This window comes from Myotis myotis, unplaced genomic scaffold (genome assembly GCF_014108235.1).
Source record: "Myotis myotis isolate mMyoMyo1 unplaced genomic scaffold, mMyoMyo1.p scaffold_m19_p_2, whole genome shotgun sequence".
Classification (NCBI taxonomy): Eukaryota; Metazoa; Chordata; class Mammalia; order Chiroptera; family Vespertilionidae; genus Myotis; species Myotis myotis.
Window position 1 is genome coordinate 29551005 of NW_023416324.1, and position 22801 is coordinate 29573805.

The 22801-nt window shown below is 47.6% G+C and overlaps 1 protein-coding gene across 6 annotated transcripts in view; it reads left to right on the forward strand.

The window, feature by feature from the left end:
* The window catches only part of HIVEP3 (HIVEP zinc finger 3), a 320556-nt gene that overhangs the window by 263046 nt on the left and 34709 nt on the right, over window positions 1–22801 (forward strand). For all 6 annotated transcript variants that reach the window (XM_036351227.1, XM_036351229.1, XM_036351228.1 and 3 more), the window contains 2 exons: window positions 13267–18877; window positions 22118–22263. In XM_036351227.1, the coding sequence (XP_036207120.1) occupies window positions 13796–18877; window positions 22118–22263 (5228 nt within the window). In that variant the 5' untranslated portion in view covers window positions 13267–13795. The remainder of the gene's footprint in view (window positions 1–13266; window positions 18878–22117; window positions 22264–22801) is intronic.

Here is a 22801-nt window from a genome sequence, read left to right on the forward strand (position 1 = left end):
GCTGTTCATTTGCCAAATGTGCCCTGAGTCACAATGCAGTGATTTCCTTACTGCAGAGCACAAGTGCCCACCTCCACGTCTTCCCTAGGAAATCTTAGATGACAGAGAAAGCTATTTGCAAGGATGACATCATAATCTTGGAAAACAAGACAGAATGCCATCTGTGGACCGAAAATGCCAGTAAGTCTTGGGAAGCAAGGAAGCCCATGAAATTGCAGCAGCAGGGAAATCAGAGCAGAAGTCACTGCAGCCCCCTGTCTGACCCAAAGGCCTAAGTGATTTCTATCCCAGAAATGCCAAGCGTAGTTCAAGCTGAGAGCCAACAAAACAAAGACAGGAAGGGGATGCCAGGGTTACAGCTTCTCTTAAAGAACTTTTCCGAAGAGCAAACACAGTTCAACCCCTCTCACTTTCTATAGGCAGGCAGCCAGCAGCAGGCCAAATCCCAGTAAGTGCTAAGGAAAGTAACGAGCCGGCGTCTGAGAGAGGAGCCCAGCCGAGGGAGATCCAGGCCTCCCAGCAGAGGCGTGGTGGCAGGGAGCAAGCAGGGAAGCACAGGCAGTTCTGCCTCCGGTGAAGTCTACCACTATGTTCACCACGGAGGAAAGCCCTTCTTTGGGCAGTTGCTGGAGTCCCCTGGCCAGCTCCCTCTCCACAGCCCTACAGGGAGACTCATCATGCTTTACCCTCGTACATAGAACTCGCCCATGGGATGGGCTCATGATTTCACCATTATATTTAAGGGCAAACCTTTCAGAAAAATAGACCGAAGACTTCACAGAAAGCCCTATGCAGTTCATTGTTTCATCAGTATCTTTTTTCCTCTTCTGTAGTGATGGATGTTAACTGAGTACCGCCCAGCTGAAGACTTCGTTTCCTGGGCTCCCTATCAGCTAGGTGTGGTCTGTGGCTGGTGTGAACCCAAATCATATATACAACTCCAGGTCTTGCCCTCCCCTTTCTCTTTCCTGTTGATCAGGATGTGGGTGTGACGGTGGGAGATGGGAGCCAAATGTTGTGGATGACAGAAGAGTAAGATCAGAGATACCCATGCTGTGAAGCCACCATATCAGCCCATGGCCACTTACACTCAGACTGTTACACAAGATGAATAAACTCTGTCTCGTCTAAGCCACTCTTGCAGTCGGGTCCTTGTTACAGGAGATAGAACCTGCATCCTAACACATATACTAATTTCACAACATAGTCCTTCACTCTTAAATATCTATGGACAACCAGGATCACCAAACATTAGCAGAAAACCAACAGCAGAAAGAGAAGGCCTAAGATAGGAACAAAGAAAAAGAGAGTTTACAAAAGGAAACAGCTCAACTCTAAGAAAACCCTAAAATAAATTATCATTAGTATCTTCAACAATAATTGATATTATTTCATTTAATAGAATGCAGTTCCTATGAAGATAGAATAATCAGAGAAAAGAAAATAATTATTGAAATTTAAAAATATGACTCCTGAGAAAAAATTTAGCGGATGAACCGAGTGACACAATGGATATGGATGAAGACAGATTGGTGATCTAGACATTAAAACTAAGAAAATATCCCAGAATGTAGAGTAAAACCTCAAAGAGAAAAAAAAATTAATGTCCATGGAGGATAGGTCCAGAAGCTTCAGTATCCATCAAATAGAGATCTAGAAGCAGAGACCGGACAATGACCAAGGGAGAGGGAGGGGTAGAAATAGGCAAAGATATAACAAAAGACATTCTCCCTTAGTTAAAGAAAGACACATGGATTGTAAAATTGAAAGAGCACACTAAATTAGGACAGAATTAATGAAAAGGAAATTTAGACCGATTTTGTTAAAATTTCAGAACATCAAAGATAAAAAAACAGAAAGCTTTCAAAGAGAATCAAAACTTACATCAGAATTTCTCATCAGTAACGTAAGAAGCCCAGGACAGTGGAGGAGTACCTTCAGACATCTGGAGGACAATGATTTTGAAATAAGAAATCTATCCCCTCAAACTTTGAAAGCAAAATAAAGACTTTTTATGTAAGAGTTCATAAAGTTTTTCACTCAGTCATCTATATTTTCTGGAAGAAAAGACCCAAAAAACTTAGAGTTCTTTCTGTCAATCAAAAAAAAAAAAAAAAAAAGATGATGACATAGGATTCAAAAAAGAAGTAAAAGAAGCCATAAACTCTTTGTAGAAAAAATTGATTGGTTGACTTTTTCCTTGTAATAAAATTTCAGTTCTGTGGAATTCATGCTAAGTAGTTTCCCAGGGAATATTATCTTCACAAACATGTTGTTTATTAGTTTCAATTTTTAGAATTAAATTATAGACTATATAATTACAATATAGTGGAGAATATAGATGTTATGAAACTTGACATTGTAAGAATAATAATATATAAGTAAACATTTGAAGATGGACGGGGAAAGGAGATGGAAAGAAGGGAATGTGGACAAATTTCTTCTTGTTCGTAGCAGGAAGTGAACAGTTGACAGATCAGGGAAGAGCAATTTAAGTCTATTATTTGATTGTTCAAGGCAACTACCAGAATAGCCAAAAACATGTAATTTATCAAAGATGGTGAGATTGAGTGGAAGGAAGTTGAGGGAGATGGTAAATACAAAAAAAGTCCCTAAGCTTTATGGCAGAATCAGTACTGGAAAGGAATGCAGATGGTTTCAAATTCTGGGGCCTGGAAGACAGTAGACTTTGAAGAAACTAACAATTTTAAAAGAAATGGACTTCATGACCCCACCACTGCTGTATCTCATCAGTGCTGGTTGCTATGCAAATACACCTGTCTTGTGACTCCAGCCATCAGATGCCTCATGACCGAGGGAAGGCTCATTCATTCACTCGACAAATGTTTACGGGGAACTCATTTAAATAAACAAATCTGAAGCCTGATTTGATTCATGACCTCAGCCTCCCACCACTGTGCTCTAACACCCGACCCTCTAACCACAATGAATTACCTGCCTTCTCACATGCTCAGTGTTTCCCCGGCATCGTCATGCCTTTGTCCACATTAGTCCCCTTTTCTGCTTGATGAAATACCATTTGACCTGAGGAGCCCAGTGTACCTTCGCTGAAGCCTACCCCCTGAGCATTCTCTTCCCTCTCCCAACCTGTATTCGGAACCTGTTTCCATCATGGTGTCTACTACATCTTATTACCTGTTTTTGTTTGTGTCTCTCTCCTTATAGGCTTTGTATTTTTCAAGAGAAAATTTTGTGTCATTTTTAAATGGAGCATAACACACATACAATTTTGTACACATATCATATATCTATACACATAGTATGAAGTGCATACAACTCAAATACTTTCTACATGTACACACCCATATAATATGTATGTAACTAGATCAAGATGTAGAACATTTGTATCACCCCAGAAAGCTCCTGCCTGCCCCTTCCTAGTCAATAGCCACCTGCCCCACCCCAGCAAACCACTATTCTGATTTCTATTACCACAAAATTAGTGCTGCCTGTCCTTATTCTTCAGTTCGGTGGAATCATACAGTGAACAGTCTATCGTGTCTGAGTTCTATTACTTATTATGTCTGTGAGATCCATCCATATTTTTGTTTGTAGCAGTACTTTGTTCTCTTTTATTACTATGTCATAATTCTTGTGTAAATGTCCCATAGTTTATTTATTCATTCTATTTGTTTTAGCATTTGGGCTGCTTCCAGTTTTTTGCTGTCATGAATGAAGCTACTGTGAACATTCTTGTTTGTGCTTTTTGGCAGACACGTATGTGCATTTCTGTAGAATATGTTCTTAGGAGTGGAATTTTGGGTCATAGGGTAGATGAGTGTTAGCTTTGAAGATTTTGCCAATCAAATGTCCAAATGGCTGAGTCTACCGTCCCACCAACAATGGACATGAAGAGTTCCAGTTGATCCACTTCTGTGCCAGCATTTAGTATAATTTTGTTTGGTTCATGTTAGCCATACTGGTGAAAGTGTGATGACTTAATTTATATTTTCTCAATAAGTAACGTTGTTGAGCACCTTTTCATATGCTTATTGACCATTTAGATAACATCTTTTTTAAAGTACTTATTCAAATCTTTTGCCATTTAAAAAAATCTGATAAAATATACATAACATAAAATGTGCCATCCTAACCATTTTTTAGTTCAGTGGTATTAAGTATTTTCACACTGTTGGGCAATGTGAATGAATCTCCAAAACTATCTTTAACTTGCAAAACTCCATTTGCATTAAGTAACTCCTTATTCCCCTTTCCCTTCTCCTAGCCCCTGGAAACCACCATTCTTTCTGTCTCTATGAATTTGACTATCATGTATTTGGAATCATATAGTATTTGTCTTTATGTGACTTGCTTATTTCACTTAGTATAATGCCCTCAAGGTTGATCCATGTTGTAGAATGTGTCCGGATATTTTTTTTCCTTTTAAGGCTGGATAATATTCCATTGCATGTGTATACCACATTTTGTTTATCCATCCATCTGTCTATGAACATTTGGGCTGCTTCTACCTTTTGACTATTGTGAATAATACTGCTATGAGCATGGTTGTACAAATACCTCTTTTGAGACTTTGCTTTTAATTCTTTGGAGTATATACCCAGAAATGAAATTGCTGGATCATATGGTAATTCCGTTATTAATTTTTTTGAGAAATCACCGTACTGTTTTCTGTAGAGGCGGCACCATTTTGCATTCCCACCAGCAGTACACAACAGTTCCAGTATCTCCACATTCTAACCAGCACTTATTTTTCTGGGGTTTTTGTTTGTTTGTTTGTTTGTTTTATAGTAACCATCCTATTACATGTGAGGTAGTAGCTCATGGCTTTGATTTATATTTCCCTAATGAATGGCGATGTTGAGCATCTTTTCATGCGCTCGTTGGCCATTTGTATATCTTCTCTGGAGAAATGTCTATTCAAGTTCTTTGCTCGTTTTTAACCTGGTTGTTTGGTTTTTGTTTTAGAGTTGTAGAAGTTCTTTATATATTCTGGATATTAACCTATTCTGGAGGTTGCCTTTTCCCTCTTTTGATTATATCATTTGATGCACAATAGTTTTAAATTTTTATGAAATTCAGTTTATCTGTTTTTACTGTGGTTGCCTGTGCTTTAGTGTCATATCTAAGAAATCACTGCTGAATCCAATATCATGAAGCTTTTCTTCTATGTTTTCTTCTAAGAGTTTTATAGTTTTATCTCTTATCCATTTTGAGTTAAGTTTAGCTAAAAGTTAATTGGGTTGTCTCCCTTTTAAAATTCATTTTTAGGAATATTTATATTCTTGATGAGTCCTTTGTCGAATATGTATTGCAAATATCTTCTCCAAGTCTGTGGTTCAGTATCTTCTAATAAGCAGACTTTTATTTTAATGAAGCCCAATTTATTTACACGTTATTTTATGAGTATATGATTATGCTTTTTGTGAACTGTGTAAGAGATCTTCACTGGATCCAAATTCATGAAGCTATGATGTTCTAGTGCTTTTTTCTGCAAGTTTTATCATTTAACTAGTTGCATTCAGGTCAAACATCCATTCACATTAATATTTGTGTATGATGTGAGGTAAGGGCCTCAATCATTTTTTTCCTTATAGATATCTAATTACTTCAGCACTATTTATTGAAAAGATTATCATTTCCCCATCAAATGAAATAACGCCTTAATTATAAATCAGGTGACTATACAGTATATGTGGGAATCTGTTTCCTACTCTCTTGTTTCCATTGTTGCTTTTTATTTCTCTTTGTTTTGCTTCCACACAATCAACTTTGTAGTAAGGTCTATCATTTATGTCTGTTTTCCTATTATTGGTGTGGCATTGAGAAGGTCCATGTAATGCTTGAAGACTGAGTGAATAAGTGAGGTGAACTTCAAAGTGGTCATTATAGCTGCTATACCATTGCTACTACAGTTGTATCCATCCTGCTTTGTGGGCAAGAGTGGTGGAGACCACACATAATCCCTACTTTTGTCTTTGTTTACTTTTGGAATATATTGTACATCTCACCTAATCTCCCTGGTCATTCGTCCTTATATCACTTATTCTATAGTGTGTGTATGTGTGTGTGTGTGTTTCATAGTGTGTTCTGTGTATTACCCTTCACAGGAGACTGAAGAACCTTAACTACCTAGGAAGCCTTTTGTACCACGGCCATTTGTGTAGAAAAAAAAGATGCCATTAAAGGCACAGCAAGAGACCTGCTGGAAACTCCACAGCAAGAAATGTGGAGTGCAGGTCTTTCATAGGCAACACTGAGACTGGCAGAATGTAAATGGCCAGAAGACAAGTGGTCTGACCCTGCCCAACTCTCATTTCAGGCTTTGTTCTTTCTTTCTTAAGCTCTTTCACCCACAGCTACTTCCTGGACCACTTAAGATAAGCCGGTGGCATTAGGTTCAGATATTTGCCACATTCTCAGGGGTGTCCAGGAGCTTCTTTTAATCTTTACTGGGACCAGGTGGATATGAGTAAATGATGAGATAGGTAGATATATAGGTAACTAGATTTATAACAATAGATAACTTAGTAGATTAATTAACTACAAGTATCTGGGTTTCACCAGATCCTTGTTGAGTCAAGACTATAGTCCTTAATCTCAGTTCATTTTCAGACTCAATGGGAATAAGACTTAAACACTGTCTATATTTTTCTGGGTGAAAGAAAATAAAAGCTCTTAACAAGGCCAGCCACGTAATGGGAAGGAAGGCTGCTAGGAACGATGTTTGGTTACTTGATTTAAATCTAAGTCCTGTCCAAGAGGCTGGTGTGACCCCAGCTGCCTTGAGGGTATCCACTGCAGAGGCATTTGATGGCCTAAGCTCTGTCATTGCCGGTTTGTGATTTTGTGCTTCAGTTTCCTCATCTGTAAAATGAAGATAATAATAGTCCCTGCTCGACAGAGTAATTGTGTTAACACTAACAACAGCCCAACACATCTTGAGTTCAGTTGTCCAGACTAGACACATGCATTGGTTTGGACCATCTTTGCCTGAGTTATCACAACCACAAATAATCATGGCTGCATCTGGGCTTCCGAGGGTTTAGCAGAGTGCACTGTTGCTTGGTCTTGACTGTGAAACGTGGTCCTGCTTTCCTCGGGGATGTTGTTGGAAACGTTGTCCTCCCTAGGGATGTCAAGTCCACCTTGGTCCCTGGGCTCTCTAACAGGAAGACAAAAACCAGTCTCTTATATATAACTTGCCTAGAACGGCCTAGCTTTCTCTTCGCTATGAATAGAATTTACTTTTCAACCAGTATGTAGAAATTCCAAGCCCTGGCTGGGTCTTAGGGTTGAGAGGGAGGAGAAGAGGGAAACGTAGGAATGCAGAAACCACAGTCATCCCAGGGAAGTGATTTGGGAACCTTCCAAATGGTGAATAATCCACCACTCATGGTTGGTGGGGAAAACGTTTATCAAGAAACCCAGTTCTGAGCAGGGTCACACCGAGTGATTTGCACATGGGAGGAGGCTTCGGTGCAAGTGCAGATGGATGTGGTTAACTGGGAAGACTTCCTGGAGGAGCTGGGGTGCTGGGAAGAAAGGCAGAATCCATCTGGGCCATTCTGACCAAGGTCAGCACTCTTGGGGGTTTTCTAGACAGTGGCCTGTGCTCGGGATTTGCATCTTACCTCTGCCCTCTCTTGTATTATCTGAAGCAATTAGCCTCACCTCTTTGAGCCTCAGTCTTCTCATCTGCATAAAGGGGATATGTGTGAGGATTAATATGTGAATTTTAGTATAGTTTGGGCACATGGTAAGATGGTCATTTAAGTATTTTAAAAATATTTTCAGTATTTGACTCAGTGCCAGGCACTGAAAATACAAAGATGATTAAGGCCTAGTCCAGTGATGGCGAACCTATGACACACATGTCAGAACTCATTTTTCTGGTTGATTTTTCTTTGTTAAATGGCATTTAAATATATAAAATAAATATAAAAAAATATAAGTCTTTGTTTTACTATGGTTGCAAATATCAAAAAATTTCTATATGTGACATGGCACCAGAGTTAAGTTAGGGTTTTTCAAAATGCTGACACGCCGAGCTCAGAAGGCTCGCCATCACTGGCCTAGTCTCTGCCCAGTTGAGAGGGAGACACGTTTCCCGGGAAGACGCTGATGATGCCACAGACCTGCCCCACAGCAGATATCGCAGGCTTGTCAGAGAAGCAGCACTGTTTGACCTATTGCATTAGTGGAAAACTTATTCCCGACACAGGCAATCCATCAGACCCTAGGTCAGTGATGGCGGAACTTTTGAGCTCGGCGTGTCAGCATTTTGAAAAACCCATTTAACAAAGAAAAATCAACCAAAAAAATGAGTTCGCATGTCACCTCTGACACGCGTGTCATAGGTTCACCATCACTGCCCTAGGTAGTGCCTATTTTCCATGAGTGAATCCAGGCCAGAGGGTGTGAGGGGCTGGTCACCTCAGAAGCCTGACCCAGCCCACAGCACACTCCTGGCCACCCCAGGGGGGCAGATTGTGCCTTCCACTGTACAGGATGGGGCAAAAGTAGATTTATAGTTCATATAGAAAACAATGCAATAATTGATAAATAATCCTATATAACAAAAGCCTAATATGCAAATTGACTGAACAGCAGAACTACCAGTGAAATGACCAATTGCTATTGACGCACACTGACCACCACGGGGGCAGACACTCAATGCAGGAGCTTCCTCCAGCCCACAGGCCCCAGGCCAGCCAAGGTGGGTGCCAGTGGGGGCCCCTGATTGCCCCGCTGGTTGCCCCACAGAGGGAGATGACTGGCGTCGACGGCGGTGGGGGATGGGACTGGCCAGCTAGTGGGTGACACCACTGCCCAATCGCCCCGCCACTGGTCGCCTCCCTCTGCGGGAGGCAACTGTCAGCAGTGGGAGTGGGGGGGCAGGGCCGGTGAGCAGGCCCCCCTAGTTGCCCCGCCAGTCACCCCACAGATCGGCCCTGATCGCCAGCCAGGCCTAGGGACCCTACCCGTGCACAAATTTTGTGCACCAGGCCTCTAGCAATACAAGAATAAACTCTGTTTCACATATTCACAACTGTAAACCTACTTTTGTCTCACCCTGTATAAAGGATCAATACCGCCAATATCAAAAAAGTTTACATAAACAGATAAGAAAAATATAATTCATTAGAAACATAAACAAATTCTTCTTATAAGATAGTTCCCTGAATGTAATAGTTAATACATTTATGCAAAGTTTTAAGCCTCCCTGGAGATCAAGAAATACAGATTTTTTAAACCTAAGAGGCCATTGTGGTCGGCAGAATAATGACCCTCAAAGAGCTCCACCTTCTAATCCCTAAAATCTATAAAAATGTTTTGCCTTTCATGGCAAAGGTGACTCTGTAGGTGTGATTAAATTAAGGATCTGGAGATAGGGAGATCATTCTGGATTATCCAGGAGGGCCCAACATAATCACAAGAGGTTTTACAAGTGAAAGAGGGAGGCAGAGCAGTCACTGTTAGCGTCATTCATTGTGGGAAGGATGCAGCAAGCCATTGTTGGCCTTGAAGATGGGGAGGGCCATGAGCCAAGGAATGCAGGTGACCTCTAGAAGTTGGAAAGGTGAGGAAATGGATTTTCCCCTAGAGCTTCCAGAAAGAAAAATGGTCATACCTTGTTTTTAGTCCAGTGAGACCCATTTCAGACTTCTGGCCTCTAGAACTGTGTGATACTAAATTGTGTTGTTTCAGCCACTAGGTTTGTGGCAGTTTGTTCCAGCAGCAATAGGAAACTAGTACAATGATTGTATATCAGTAAATATTAAAGACATAGATTGTATTCCGGGTAGAAAAAAATCCGAGAAACAGTCCTCACACACAATTGGCATGTAAATTTGTCCTTTGGGGGGAGCTATTTGTCAGTACCTATCAAAAGTTCAAGATACATTTCCTTCGTGGAATTTATCCTGTGGATACATTTGCGTGACTGTACAGAGGATGTTCTTTGTAGTGTTTCCTGGAATAGAAAAAGCTGAAAACAACCTTCATGGGCTTCAATACAGGACTGGCTGAATTTGAATACAGCCCCAAGTGGAATACTAGCTGCCCCCAGAAAGAGTAAGGTGAACCTCGATATCCATGTGTACACTGTATTTCCTTCATTTACATAAAATCCAGTATGCACACATATTTATATATATGCCTTAGGATGTTGGGAAGAACATAATAAATTAACTGTAGGTTCTGTGAAGAAGGACATGTGGGGAACAGGGGGCTGCCACCCACCTTAGCTTGCATAATCAAAGCCTGGGATAATGCCACCAGGATGGACTCCCCAACATTAGCCGGGCTCCCCATTTTTCCTGTCCAGCAGCCAGAGCGAGGTAAGGACATAAGTTAAAAGGCCTCCTTTACTGTTAAACCTCTAGACACCTGGAGATACAGCCATGTCCCCGGGGCCATGCCAGTGCTCCCGTAGAACAGAGAGCCACCGACGGCAGTCCTCACTGTGCCACAGACTAGACTGTCCTGTGTCATAGTGGCATTGATTCCTTGGGGCAGGAGTTGAACACTGGCCAGAGGTTGAGAGACACAGGACAGTCTAGCTCTGCTACCATCACTGTGCAAATTTTAGGAAAAATCACATCATCCTTCTAGGCCTCAGTTTCCCCATCTGTCAAGTAAGCGGATTGACCTAGATAACCAGTCTCTAAGAATCCATTAGGAGACAGTGTGATTTAAGTCCTCCTAGCAAAGATGGAAAGTGTATATCAGATACCCTGAGTCAGCACTTGAGCCTGGTGTGGGTCTCAAAGTAAAACCTGATTGTAAGGGTAACCATTTGTCCCAGCTAGGCTGGGACAGGCCTGGCTTATTCCTATTGCTCCTCCACAATCGTTAGTAATGCCTCTTTCACTCTCAAATGTGCTCCAGTTTGGATGACATCTTACATGGCCCCCTGATGAAGTGAGGTTTCCCTGCCATACCCACAGGGGCCCTGCTATGGGAGGCTGCCTTCTCTGCCTGAGTCAGGGGAGGGTTTTGACTGATCAAAGAATAGCTTTTGCAGAGTCGTGACCTTCCAACTGACAAAAATCAATCCTTCCTTTTGTGGGAGGGACATTATTTGAAGGCTCTGGTGATTTCATACATTCACTGCCCCTGTACCAAGAGAAATGGTTATTTTCAAGCAACCCTTTGCTTCCTGCAAGGAACTGAGATAGTTCTTCATCTCTGGCTTATACGGACTCTGTAATAGATCACATCTCTTTCTCCTTGGCTGCTGGGAAGCTCAGATATAATTGTATGGCTGAACTACAGAAACACTGTGATCCCTTGTGATTGGTATACCAGTCTTCTTTCCATCCCTCCAATCCTGACTTCCTGCCTTATTTACATTTTCCTTTGTTCTGACTTGTTATTCTTATTTAAAGTTGTTTTTATTTCTAGTTTGTCATTCTTTTACAAATTTTTATAAAATTTTGCTATAGTTCCCTTGAATTCTTTGTAGGCTCAAGATGGAAAGGACATACAAAAGGGGTAAATTTAGCCCTAACTGGTTTGGCTCAGTGGATAGAGTGTCGGCCTGTGGACTGAAGGGTCCCAGGTTCAATTCTGGTCAAGGGCATGTACCTTGGTTGCGGGCACATCCCCAGTAGGGGGTGTGCAGGAGGCAGCTGATCAGTGTTTCTAACTCTCTATCTCTCTCTTCCTCTCTGAAAAATCAACAAAATATAGTTTTTAAAAAGGGGGTAAATTTATAGTGTGCCATTTTTAGCTAATAGATGAAGTCACCTGCTCCTCCATGTCACTGTGTCTGAGGTGCTGCCATCTGTGAGACAATTATTTGAGTCTCTCAGACTTGTTGACTTTCTGAGTACCCTGTGAAAGTGCAAAGAGCGAACTCTTCAAGTCTGCCTCAGAAAATACTGGTGAAAAACAGGGCCAGGGCGTGAAAGGAGCCCGAGGTCAGGATGCTAGGAGCAGAGCATGCTTACAGGAGAAGGACGAAAGCCAGGGAGACACTGGTCACTTCCCCAGGGGATGGACCAGGGGATGGATACCTATGGGTGGTTGGGGAATGGACTCCAACCACGGGGAACGGGGAACCTGGTTCAGGTGCCAGCCCTGCCTCTTAGGAACATGGGGCCTGAGAAGGCCACCTTCCCTCTGTGGTTCTCAGTTTCCTCCACTGGAAAGAAAGGTGGGTTGAGACGGAGTCCACAGTGACTTCCAGCTTTGACATGCTGACCGTGCTGCTGGGAAGAAGGGCCTGAGGTGCACTTGGAGCCCAAGAAGCCTAGACTGCCCGGCTTCCGGCTGACCCGGGAAGGTGCACCCACCCAGAATAACTCTGCGCCTTGGCTTGGCAAGGACCCCCCTCTGGGGCACTTTTTTTAGTGCCAGGATGATCCTCCCAGCTATTGCTGGGCAGCTCAGGTAGCCATGGTCGTGTTAGACCAGGGGTCCTCAAACTTTTTAAACAGGGGTCCAGTTCACTGTTCCTCAGACCGTTGGAGGGCCGGACTATAGTTTAAAAAAAAACTATGAAAAAGTTCCTGTGCACACTGCACATATCTTATTTTGAAGTAAAAAAACAAAATGGGAACAAATACAATATTTGTATTTGCATGTGGCCCGCGGGCCATAGTTTGAGGACCCCTGTGTTAGACCGTGAGCTCCCACAGCCAGGGCAGTGGCTTTAGCTTCTCCACGAAATGCAGGCTGCAGAGGTGGGTTAGCAAAGGAGTAAAAGCCATGAGTGATTGCCCCTCCTGGACACCTTCAGAATCCAGGGCCAGAGAGAATAGCACCTGAGGACAATCTACCCCTTGGAAAGCTCATTCCTGAATACCCACCAGCACTTCCTCCTGCACCAACCAGCCTTTGCCCCGTGGCATCCACAACCATTACCATGTTGGATCCTCTGCAGGCCCAAGGCATAGCTGAGGCAGGAATTGTTATCCATTTCCTAGGTTAGACAGCTGATGCTTAGGGAGTTAAAACCCACTAGAAGGCACTCACAGAGCAGAGTAGAGCCCAGGCCTCTTGACCCTCACAGGCCTGATGCCCCCCAACACAGTCCCAGCCCCAGAAGCACAGCCGGCATTCGGGTCACCCAACAACAGTGTGAATGGGGGTGAGGGATGGCTGGGCAGTGCCTGGCCATGCAGAGCCGGGGGGGTGGGTTCTGCTTGAATCTCCCTGGTTAACCTTTTAGGGATCTCACTGGCTTTCACAGTCGGAGATGCCCAGGTTGTGGACGAGTCGCAGTAACTCTGTCTTGTCTTGTGTGTGTGTGTATTTCCCTGTGTGTTTGTCACGTAGAAGTGCGTGAATTCCCTCCACGGCTCTGGATCTCCAACACGGGACTAAAGGGGAGAAGAGGCTGGACGGAGCCACCTGCGGCATCCAGCGCGGCTTCTCTCCGCCGGGACCAGGGATGACTGGGCCATGCACACAGCCGTCTCCAGCCCTCAGCACTTCACATAGCACACAGGGGACTCATGGGGGGCCACTCGCCACTGCCAACTGAGACAACACGATGGCAACATTGACGTCCCTCATGATGTTCCCACGACAGACATTCAGGCAGAAGGTGCTGGCGCACTTTCTGTCTGCAAAGTAGAGGGCCATGCCTCACCCACGTGAATAGCTTGAGCCCCAATGACTTGCTCTGAGTCCACTCACAGCCAGTGACACTTGCAAAAAACTCCCGACACCGTCTTGGGTTTGGCTTCCTCCGCTCTTGACCAATGTGGCCAACGCCAGACGTCTCCTTGGGACACTTGGATTATCCATAAATGCAGCCCGCCCCGACCCTCCCTGAGTAGCACCGGAAGTCTCCGTGGAGGTCATGGATCCTGAACAAAGTGTCAAGGGCACCAAGAAGGCTGAGGGAAGTCCCCGGAAGCGGCTGACTAAAGGAGAGGCTGTTCAGGCCAGGGTTTCGGCCAGTGCCCCGTTCCCAGGCAGCAGCACAGCTGTCGCCCCCGAGGGCCCCCTCCAAGAGCTCCTCGCCCCGCAGCCCTTCCCAGGCCCCTCGCCGGTTCTTAGGGAAGGCTCTCAGGAGAAAACGGGCCAGCAGCAGAAGCCCCCCACGAGGTCCTCCATCGAAGCCTCTGTCCACGTCTCCCAGCTTCCACAGCACCCTCTGACACCAGCATTCATGTCGCCGGGCAAACCTGAGCACCTCCTGGAGGGGTCCACCTGGCAGCTGGTCGACCCCCTGAGACCTGGACCCTCAAGCTCCTTCATGAGCCCTGGGCTCCCTCCTCAGAGCCAGCTCCTGCCTCCCCACGCTTCCATCATCCCCGCCGAAGACCTGCCCGGCCTCCCCAAAGTCTTTGTGCCCCGTCCCTCCCAGGTGCCCTTGAAGCCCACAGAAGAGGCCCCCAAGAAGGAGAGGAAACCCCAGAAACCGGGCAAGTACATCTGCCAGTACTGCAGCCGGCCCTGCGCCAAGCCCAGCGTGCTCCAGAAACACATCCGCTCGCACACGGGCGAGAGGCCCTACCCCTGCGGCCCCTGCGGCTTCTCCTTCAAGACCAAGAGTAACCTCTACAAGCACAGGAAGTCCCACGCCCACCGCATCAAAGCCGGCCTGGCCTCGGGCGTGGGTAGCGAGCTATACCCCCCGGGGCTGGAGATGGAGCGGATCCCGGGGGAAGAGTTTGAGGAGCCCACCGAGGGAGAGAGCACTGATTCGGAAGAGGAAACGGGCACGGCGTCCACTCACCCCACAGAGCTCTCCCCCAGGCCCAAGCACCCCCTCCTGTCCAGAGGCTTGTACAGCTCCGGGAGCCAGGGTTCCAGCCACGAGCGCTGTTCCCTGTCCCAGTCCAGCTCAGCCCAGTCGCTCGAGGACCCCACTCCATTCGCAGAACCCTCCTCCGAACACCCCCTGAGCCATAAACCTGAAGACACCCACACCATCAAGCAGAAGCTGGCGCTCCGCTTGAGCGAGAGGAAGAAGGTGATCGACGAGCAGGCGTTTCTGAGCCCGGGCAGCAAAGGCAGCACCGAGTCCGGGTACTTCTCCCGCTCGGAGAGCGCCGAGCAGCAGGCCAGCCCCCCAAACACCAACGCCAGGTCCTACGCCGAGATCATCCTGGGCAAGTGCGGGCGGATCGGGCAGCGGACCACCATGCTGACGGCCGCCTCCACGCAGCCCCTCCTGCCCCTGTCCGCCGAGGACAAGCCCAGCCTGGTGCCTCTGTCTGTGCCCCGGACACAGGTCATCGAGCACATCACCAAGCTCATCACCATCAACGAGGCGGTGGTGGACACCAGCGAGATAGACAGCGTGAAGCCCCGGAGGAGCTCGCTGTCGCGGCGCAGCAGCATGGAGTCGCCCAAGTCCAGCCTCTACCGGGAGCCCCTGCCGTCCCACAGCGAGAAAACGAAGCCCGAACCATCACTGATGAGCCTCCAGCACCCGCCCAGCACCACCCCCCCTGTGCCTCTGCTGAGAAGCCACTCAATGCCTTCTGCCGCCTGCACCCTCAGTACCCCCCACCCCACCTTCCGCGGTAGCTACTCCTTCGACGACCACGTCACCGACGCCGAAGCCCCGAGCCGCAGCAGTCAAGTGTTTCCCTCCCACCCGCGGATGCTCAAGCGCCAGCCGGCCATCGAACTCCCTTTGGGAGGGGAGTATTCCGAGGAGGCAGGGCCAAGTAGCAAGGACACAGCCCCCAAACCCGCAGACGAGCCAGAACCCAAGGAAAGCGAACTCACCAAAAAGACCAAGAAGGGCTTGAAAACGAAAGGGGTGATCTATGAATGTAACGTATGTGGTGCTCGGTACAAGAAAAGGGACAACTACGAAGCCCATAAGAAATACTACTGCTCAGAGCTTCAGATCCCCAAGCCGGTCCCTGCAGGTGCTCACGTGTCTCTGGAAGCCGAGAAGAGTCCGGCCGAGCAGGAGCCCTGGTCCCAGGTGATGCATTATAAACTGGGGGCCACCTTGGAGCTCACTCCATTGAGGAAGAGGAGGAAAGAGAAGAGCCTTGGGGACGAGGAGGAGCCACCTGCCTTTGAGTCCACAAAAAGTCAGTTTGGCAGCCCCAGGCCATCCGATGCTGCTCGGAACCTTCCCCTGGAGGCCACCAAGTCACCAGCAGAACCAAGTAAGTCAGTGCCCTCCCTGGAGGGAACCTCGGGCTTCCAGCCAAGGACTCCTAAGCCAGGGTCTGGTTCGGAATCAGGAAAGGAGAGGAGAACAACGTCCAAAGAAATTTCTGTCATCCAGCACACCAGCTCCTTTGAGAAGTCAGACGCTCTGGAGCAACCCGCTGGCTTGGAAGGGGAAGACAAGTCTACGGCCCCAGCCCCATTCTCATCGCCCCCGCCCACCCCGCACGGACGCTCAGCTCACTCCCTGCAGCCCAAGTTGGTCCGCCAGCCCAACATTCAGGTTCCTGAGATCCTGGTGACCGAAGAGCCCGACCGGCAGGACACAGAGCCCGAGCCGCCCCCGAAGGAGCCCGAGAAGACGGAGGAGTTCCAGTGGCCCCAGCGCAGCCAGACCCTTGCCCAGCTCCCGGCAGAGAAGCTGCCGCCCAAGAAGAAGAGACTGCGCCTGGCGCAGATGGCCCAGTCGTCGGGGGAATCCAGCTTCGAGTCCTCCTTGCCTCTGTCCCGCAGCCCCAGCCAGGAGAGCAGTGTCTCTGTGAGTGGGTCTAGCCGCTCCGCCTCCTTTGAGAGGGACGACCACGGAAAAGCCGAGGCCCCCAGGCTGTCATCCGACACACGCTCCAAACCCTTGGGCACGCACATGCTGACGGTCCCCAGCCACCACACACACACCCGGGAGATGCGGAGGTCAGCCTCAGAGCAGAGCCCCGACGTTTCCCATTCGGCCCACATGACTGAGAGGCGCAGCAAATCATTTGACTGTGGCAGCTTGTCCTTGGCAGGCCCTTCTGCCCCAGCCCCAGTGGCTCCAGCAGCCCCCGCAGCCCCCGCAGCCCCAGCGGCCCCTCCAGAGAGAAGGAAATGCTTTTTGGTGAGACAGGCCTCCCTGAGCAGGTATCCAGAAACAGAGCTGGAGGCCACCCCCATGGGAAGACAGGAGAGTGAGGAGCCAAAGCCCTCATCCAGTAAAACTGTGGCCAAAAGCTCACTGCCCCAAATTTCCTCAGCGGCCACCTCACACACTGGGCACCCAGGAGGCAAAGGCCAGGTGCAGGACAGACCCCCACTGGGGTCCACTCCACCCTTCACAGAAGCACTGCAGGTGCTCCACCACCCCATTGCCCAGCTGCCCCTGCATGAGAAACCATGTCTGCCCCCACCCGTCTCCCTCTTCTCCTTCCAGCACCTCTTGCAGCACGAGCCAGGACAGTCTTCAGAATTCTTCTCCTCCCAGTCCATGTCCAGCCTCCTCTCCACACCGTACTCCATGCCCCCAATTCCTCCCTCCTTATTTCAAGCCCCGCCATTTCCTCTCCAACCTACTGTTTTGCATCCAAGCCAACTCCACCTCCCCCAGCTCATGCCTCACCCTACCAGCATCCCCTTCCGGCAGCCCCCTTCATTTCTCCCCATGCCATACCCATCCTCCTCAGCACTCTCTTCTGGGTTTTTCCTGCCTCTCCAATCCCAGTTTTCCCTTCAGCTCTCTGGCGATGTGGAAAGTCGTCTGCCACAGATTAAAACCAGCCTGGCCCCACTGGCAACAGGAACAGCTGGCCTCACCTCCAGCACAGAGTACAGCAGTAACATCCAGCTGCCCCCCATGCCTCCCCCATCCAGCTCCTCAGTGCCCATGTCAGCCCCTCCATTGGCCTTGCCCGCCTGTCCAGATACCATGGTGTCCCTGGTTGTACCCGTCCGAATTCAGACCAACATGCCATCCTATGGGAGTGCCATGTACACCACCCTCTCCCAGATCCTGGTCACCCAGTCCCAAGGCAGCTCAGCAACTATAGCTCTTCCTAAGTTTGAGGAGCCCTCATGTAAAGGGACGACAGTGTGTGGGGCAGATGTGTACGAAGCCAGGCTTGGGCCAGCTGGGATAAGCGAAGAGCAGAGCAGAGGTTTCCAGACTCCATATCTGAGAGTGCCTGTGACATTACCTGAAAGAAAAGGCACTTCCCTGTCATCAGAGAGTGTCTTGAGCCTGGAGGGGAGTTCATCGACAGTGGGGGGAAGCAAGCGTGTCCTTTCACCAGCTGGCAGCCTTGAACTTACCATGGAAACCCAGCAGCAAAAACGGGTGAAGGAAGAGGAGGCTTCCAAGGCAGATGAAAAACTGGAACTGCTAAAATCATGCAGTGTGGTGCTTACCAGCACTGAGGATGGCAAGAGGCCAGAGAAATCCTCCTTGGGCAGCCAGGGCCAAGTCAGGAGGGAGCTAGAATTGCTGTCCAGCTTGCCCACAGATCCATCTGACCCAAAGGAAATTACTCCCCTTCCTCACCCTACACTGCCCCATGTGACAGCTCCAGGCTCAGAGGCTTTGAAGGAATATGGGCAGCCATCTGGTAAACATCACCAAAGAGGGTTGCCCACCCTGAGCGTGAAGAAAGAAGATTCCAAGGAACAACCTGACCTCCCTTCACTGGCACCTCCCAGCTCTCTTCCTCTGTCAGAAACATCCCCCAAATCAGCCAAGTCTCAAGAAGGTACGGACTCAAAGAAGGTACTGCAGTTCCCCAGCCTCCACACGACCACTAATGTCAGTTGGTGCTATTTAAACTACATTAAGCCAAATCACATCCAGCATGCAGATAGGAGGTCCTCTGTTTACGCTGGTTGGTGCATAAGTTTGTACAACCCCAACCTACCAGGGGTTTCCACTAAAGCTGCTTTGTCCCTCCTGAGGTCTAAGCAGAAGGTGAGCAAAGAGACATACACCATGGCCATAGCTCCGCATCCTGAGACAGGAAGGCTCGTGCCATCCAGCTCCCACAAGCCCCGCATGACAGAGGTAAGTTCAGTCTTATTTTTCTTCTCCCCACTGATTTTTAAAACCGTTGATGAGCTTTTACAGCCACATTCTCCTCAGGTCCCATTTGCAAAGTTAGTGCCAGATGAGTGGGCAGATTTCTTCTCTGTCAGCTGGGTCTGGTCACCTTACCAGGAAACATATATTGGGTCCCTTTGTCAGTGTGTCCCTCATGCAATCAGAATAGATACATTTCAGTAAAGTAAGCTTTAAAGTGATTCTGCTTTCCCATTAGCTGCTATTGTAAAATCAAAAACACAATCTCAGCCCAGAAAAAAAACAATTCTCTAAAAGATTGTTTGGAAAACTTGACTGATCGGAATGCCTACAATTTTAGAACTTTATACCACTCCATCATATGCTTTTCCTGTCCTATTAGTCTTCTCCTGCTTTTCTTATTCTTTATATCTGCTGTTTCTGTTCTCTGGCACAACTTGAAATACTCTTATTTCCAAAGAGTCTAGAATTTGACACAACTCCTAAAATAGTCTTTTCTCTAAGATAGCAGCTAAAGCTGGGAGGCAATATCCCTCTTTACCAATAGGTGGCAATGTCACTCAGAGCTTGACCCATCTATGCTGTGTGGTAACACCTAGCCCCACTAAGGGTGCATATTTACTCTTCCATTGCCTCTGACCTGAGGCTGCATCAGGTACTGAATAAAATGAATGAGTCCCTGCAAGTTCAGTAAGTTTGACATTTGATAGATGACACCTTCAGACCCTGACGAGGCTGCCTAAGGATTCAGGCCATGATGTGTTATGCTGAGTTGGCATTTGTGAAATAACAATTGGTCTATTGATTGAGCAGCCTCACTGTGCCAGGCACTGTGCTTGCCCTTGAATCTACTCAATACTCATCTCCACCTCTGAGATAGCAGGACCATCTCCATTCTACGGATGAGGGAACAGAGAATCAGAGGGTGAGAGAGGGCAAGGTCACATGGCAAATATTTGCCAAGCCTAGAATTTGAACTCAGACCTGTCTGACTCCAGAAAGTCTACTTTACTTTTCTAATTATTTGAGGAAAGAAAACCTTAAAGTGTGTCTTCAGATCAGGTGCTTTAGCCAAATCAGGCAGAAATCTACTAAACTAAATTCATATTATAGACAAATGAACAAAATCGTGTTCTATAACTTTCCTATATTCATACCCTCCTCTTTATCCTTGAGTGAATTTTGTGCATTGAATTTGTTTTTAGCTCAGCTGGATATTCTCACAGAACTGTTTCCCAAATTTATTCTCTAAATGCCCATGTCAGTCTACAGACATCCCTAAATGAGATTTCCACTTTTGCAGTAAGCATCATTGCTGACTTGCTCTTCAGTGTTTTTTAATAGCTACATGTACTCCCCAGAGGCTGTCGTAATTATGTTCGTACTTATAACTACTTGTGCACCTATGATGTGGCAAGTACTGTGATAAACTTTACTTTTATCCTCACAACCACTTTGTAAGTTAGGGTACTCTATGGCCATTTTATGGATAAGGAGGCAAAGCACAGAGAAGCTAGGCAACTTGCACAAGGCCACAGAATAAACGGCAGAGCCTAGATTCAAAACTAGATCTCATTCCAAAGCCCTCTCAGATGGTCTGGACTGCCTCTCTGTTTTAATGGCTGGATATTAAAAGGTCATTTAAAAAAAAGGAAGAGTTAATTTGGCTTAATTGGGCTGGACAGTCATCAGATTGAAATTTGAAATTCTTAAAATGAGATGAACCCTGCAAAATATTTTTGGAATATTTCACTTGACTCACTGGCATGTTTCCTGCCAGCATGCAGTGGCACTCAGATTCCCTGGTTCTTAGCCAACTGCCTTCCTGCTCAGCCCCATCACGTGCTGTCGGGGAAGGTGTGGTGGCTGGCATGGGGACTGCAATTCTCATATTTTCCCAGCACCGGGGCATACAGTCGCTTCTCCCGCTGGCTATAAGCAGTGCAGGTTCTTCATGACAGTGGCATGAAGTAGCATGAGAATCTCATTCCCGACACGGCAGGCTCCAGCTGCCAGCCCAGCATCACGGCTCCCTATTCAAGGGTGGGCCCACCCCCTGCTGCCATCAGGGGTCTAAACGATATGTTCTCTTTTAACAAGGGCTTGGAAAGCCTGGCTGTCCATTTGTGAAATAAGCCACAGTGTCCCATAAAGCACATTTTTGCCATATACCACATTACTACAAAATTGAGTTCATTTCATTAATAACAACACTTATCAGAATGTACATGCTTCCCCCTTGGCAGAAATCAACAACTTAATATAAAATTATAATAGCATTTAACACAGAAACAAATGACAGGCACACCTTTGTAAGGTGGCTCACCCGAGTTTCATAAGCAAAACTGGAGTGCTCTGAGTCAGTCCCAGGTCAGATAGGAACCAAGGAAACCCAGATGTCAAAGGGAGTATGTGTGAGCAGAAGAGAGTGGCCATTTTGGTCATTTAGTCCTAAACTAATTGATTCTGCCTCGGGCACTGGAGAAAAATAGCTCTTTTCTAATGAAATTGCTGGGTCTTACCTACCTAATAAAGTTTTGCATGAGATCAAAATACAAATAAAAGTATGTCCTCATCCAGCCAGCTCTCGCCACTAAGGCCTGTGGAAGAGAATAGCTTCCCTCGATGACCAGCCCAGAGCCTGCCCACCCTCAGGTGCATGCCCGTCAGTGCCCACACAGCCTCTCTGAGCCCAGCTCTGGGAGGTCCTGTTGGTCAGGGCCTTCAGGAAACCTGCGTTCTGCTCCCAGCAGTGCCCTTAACCTCCCGGGTGACCTTGACTGTCTGATCTGTAAAGGAGCATTAGACTAGTTAGTCTCCACAGGCAGAGTCTTCATTTATTAGTTCAGCATTCCTGACGTGCCCTCACTGAGAGGCAGGCCCTGTTTTGGGTGCTGGCCTGACCGAGGAGACCAAGAGGAGCACCTGTCCCCAGCAGCTCCCTGGCCAGTGTATAAGAAAGAGCGACCTGGTCTTCCCGTGGAAAAGACCTGGTCAGAGTTCTCGTTTTGACACGTGCTAACCCCTTGGCCTTGAATAAGGGACTCCACCTCTCTGGGGGTCAGCATCCTCCTTTCTGTAAAGTGGGCTTACAGCACCTCCTCACAGGGCAGAGTGGAGACTAAGTGAGCCCCGATTGAGTGTAAGCACGCAATGCTGTTGAAGGCATCATTCCGTTATCACCACGTAACCGGCAATGATTTTGTCCTTCCTGCGGTGGGCCAGGTTCACCTCCCTTCGCTGGTTTCCCCGGAAGGCCAGAAAGATGTAGCTAGAGTGGAGAAGGAAGAAGAGCCGCGAGGGAAGCCCGAGGAGGATGCTCCCGCCTCCAAGAGAGGGGAGCCAGCGAGGATCAAAATCTTCGAAGGAGGGTAAGAATCGCGTTTGGTTTGCAATGTCTGCTCCCTATGGAGTCAGAGGTCATGCCCGGCTGGCCTGAGGGCTGGGGTGGGCCGATCTGCGTTCTGAGGTGGTGAACATCTCAAACGCAGGGCCGCGCCCCAGGTGCCCTGGAGTTCCAGCCGTGCAGATGCCACCACTGTGGGATGTGCAGGCCACCTCTGTTTGGGAACATCAGCTGCTTGGTGGGGGTGGGAACACTGGGTGTTGCAGGCTGGTGGGCCTGGGTCTTCCTCCAGCCCCTCATTGTGTCGGTGCCGGCGGGTTTCCAGTCCCGCACTGGGTTGATAGTGAGTCTCCTGGGTCTGCTCAGACTGCCTTTTTGGTATGTGTTCCCAAAACGTCACCTCTGTCCGTCCAAGCAGCCATCCTGGCACGCCTGTGTCCCACAGGGCACTCACGCTCTGCCAACCAGGCAGTTTGCAGCACGTTGCACCAGTCTCCGTGCCGAGTGGCCAGGGTCCAGGGCTCATCGGTTGGTAAATACTTAGCATCTCATCCCTGGATTTT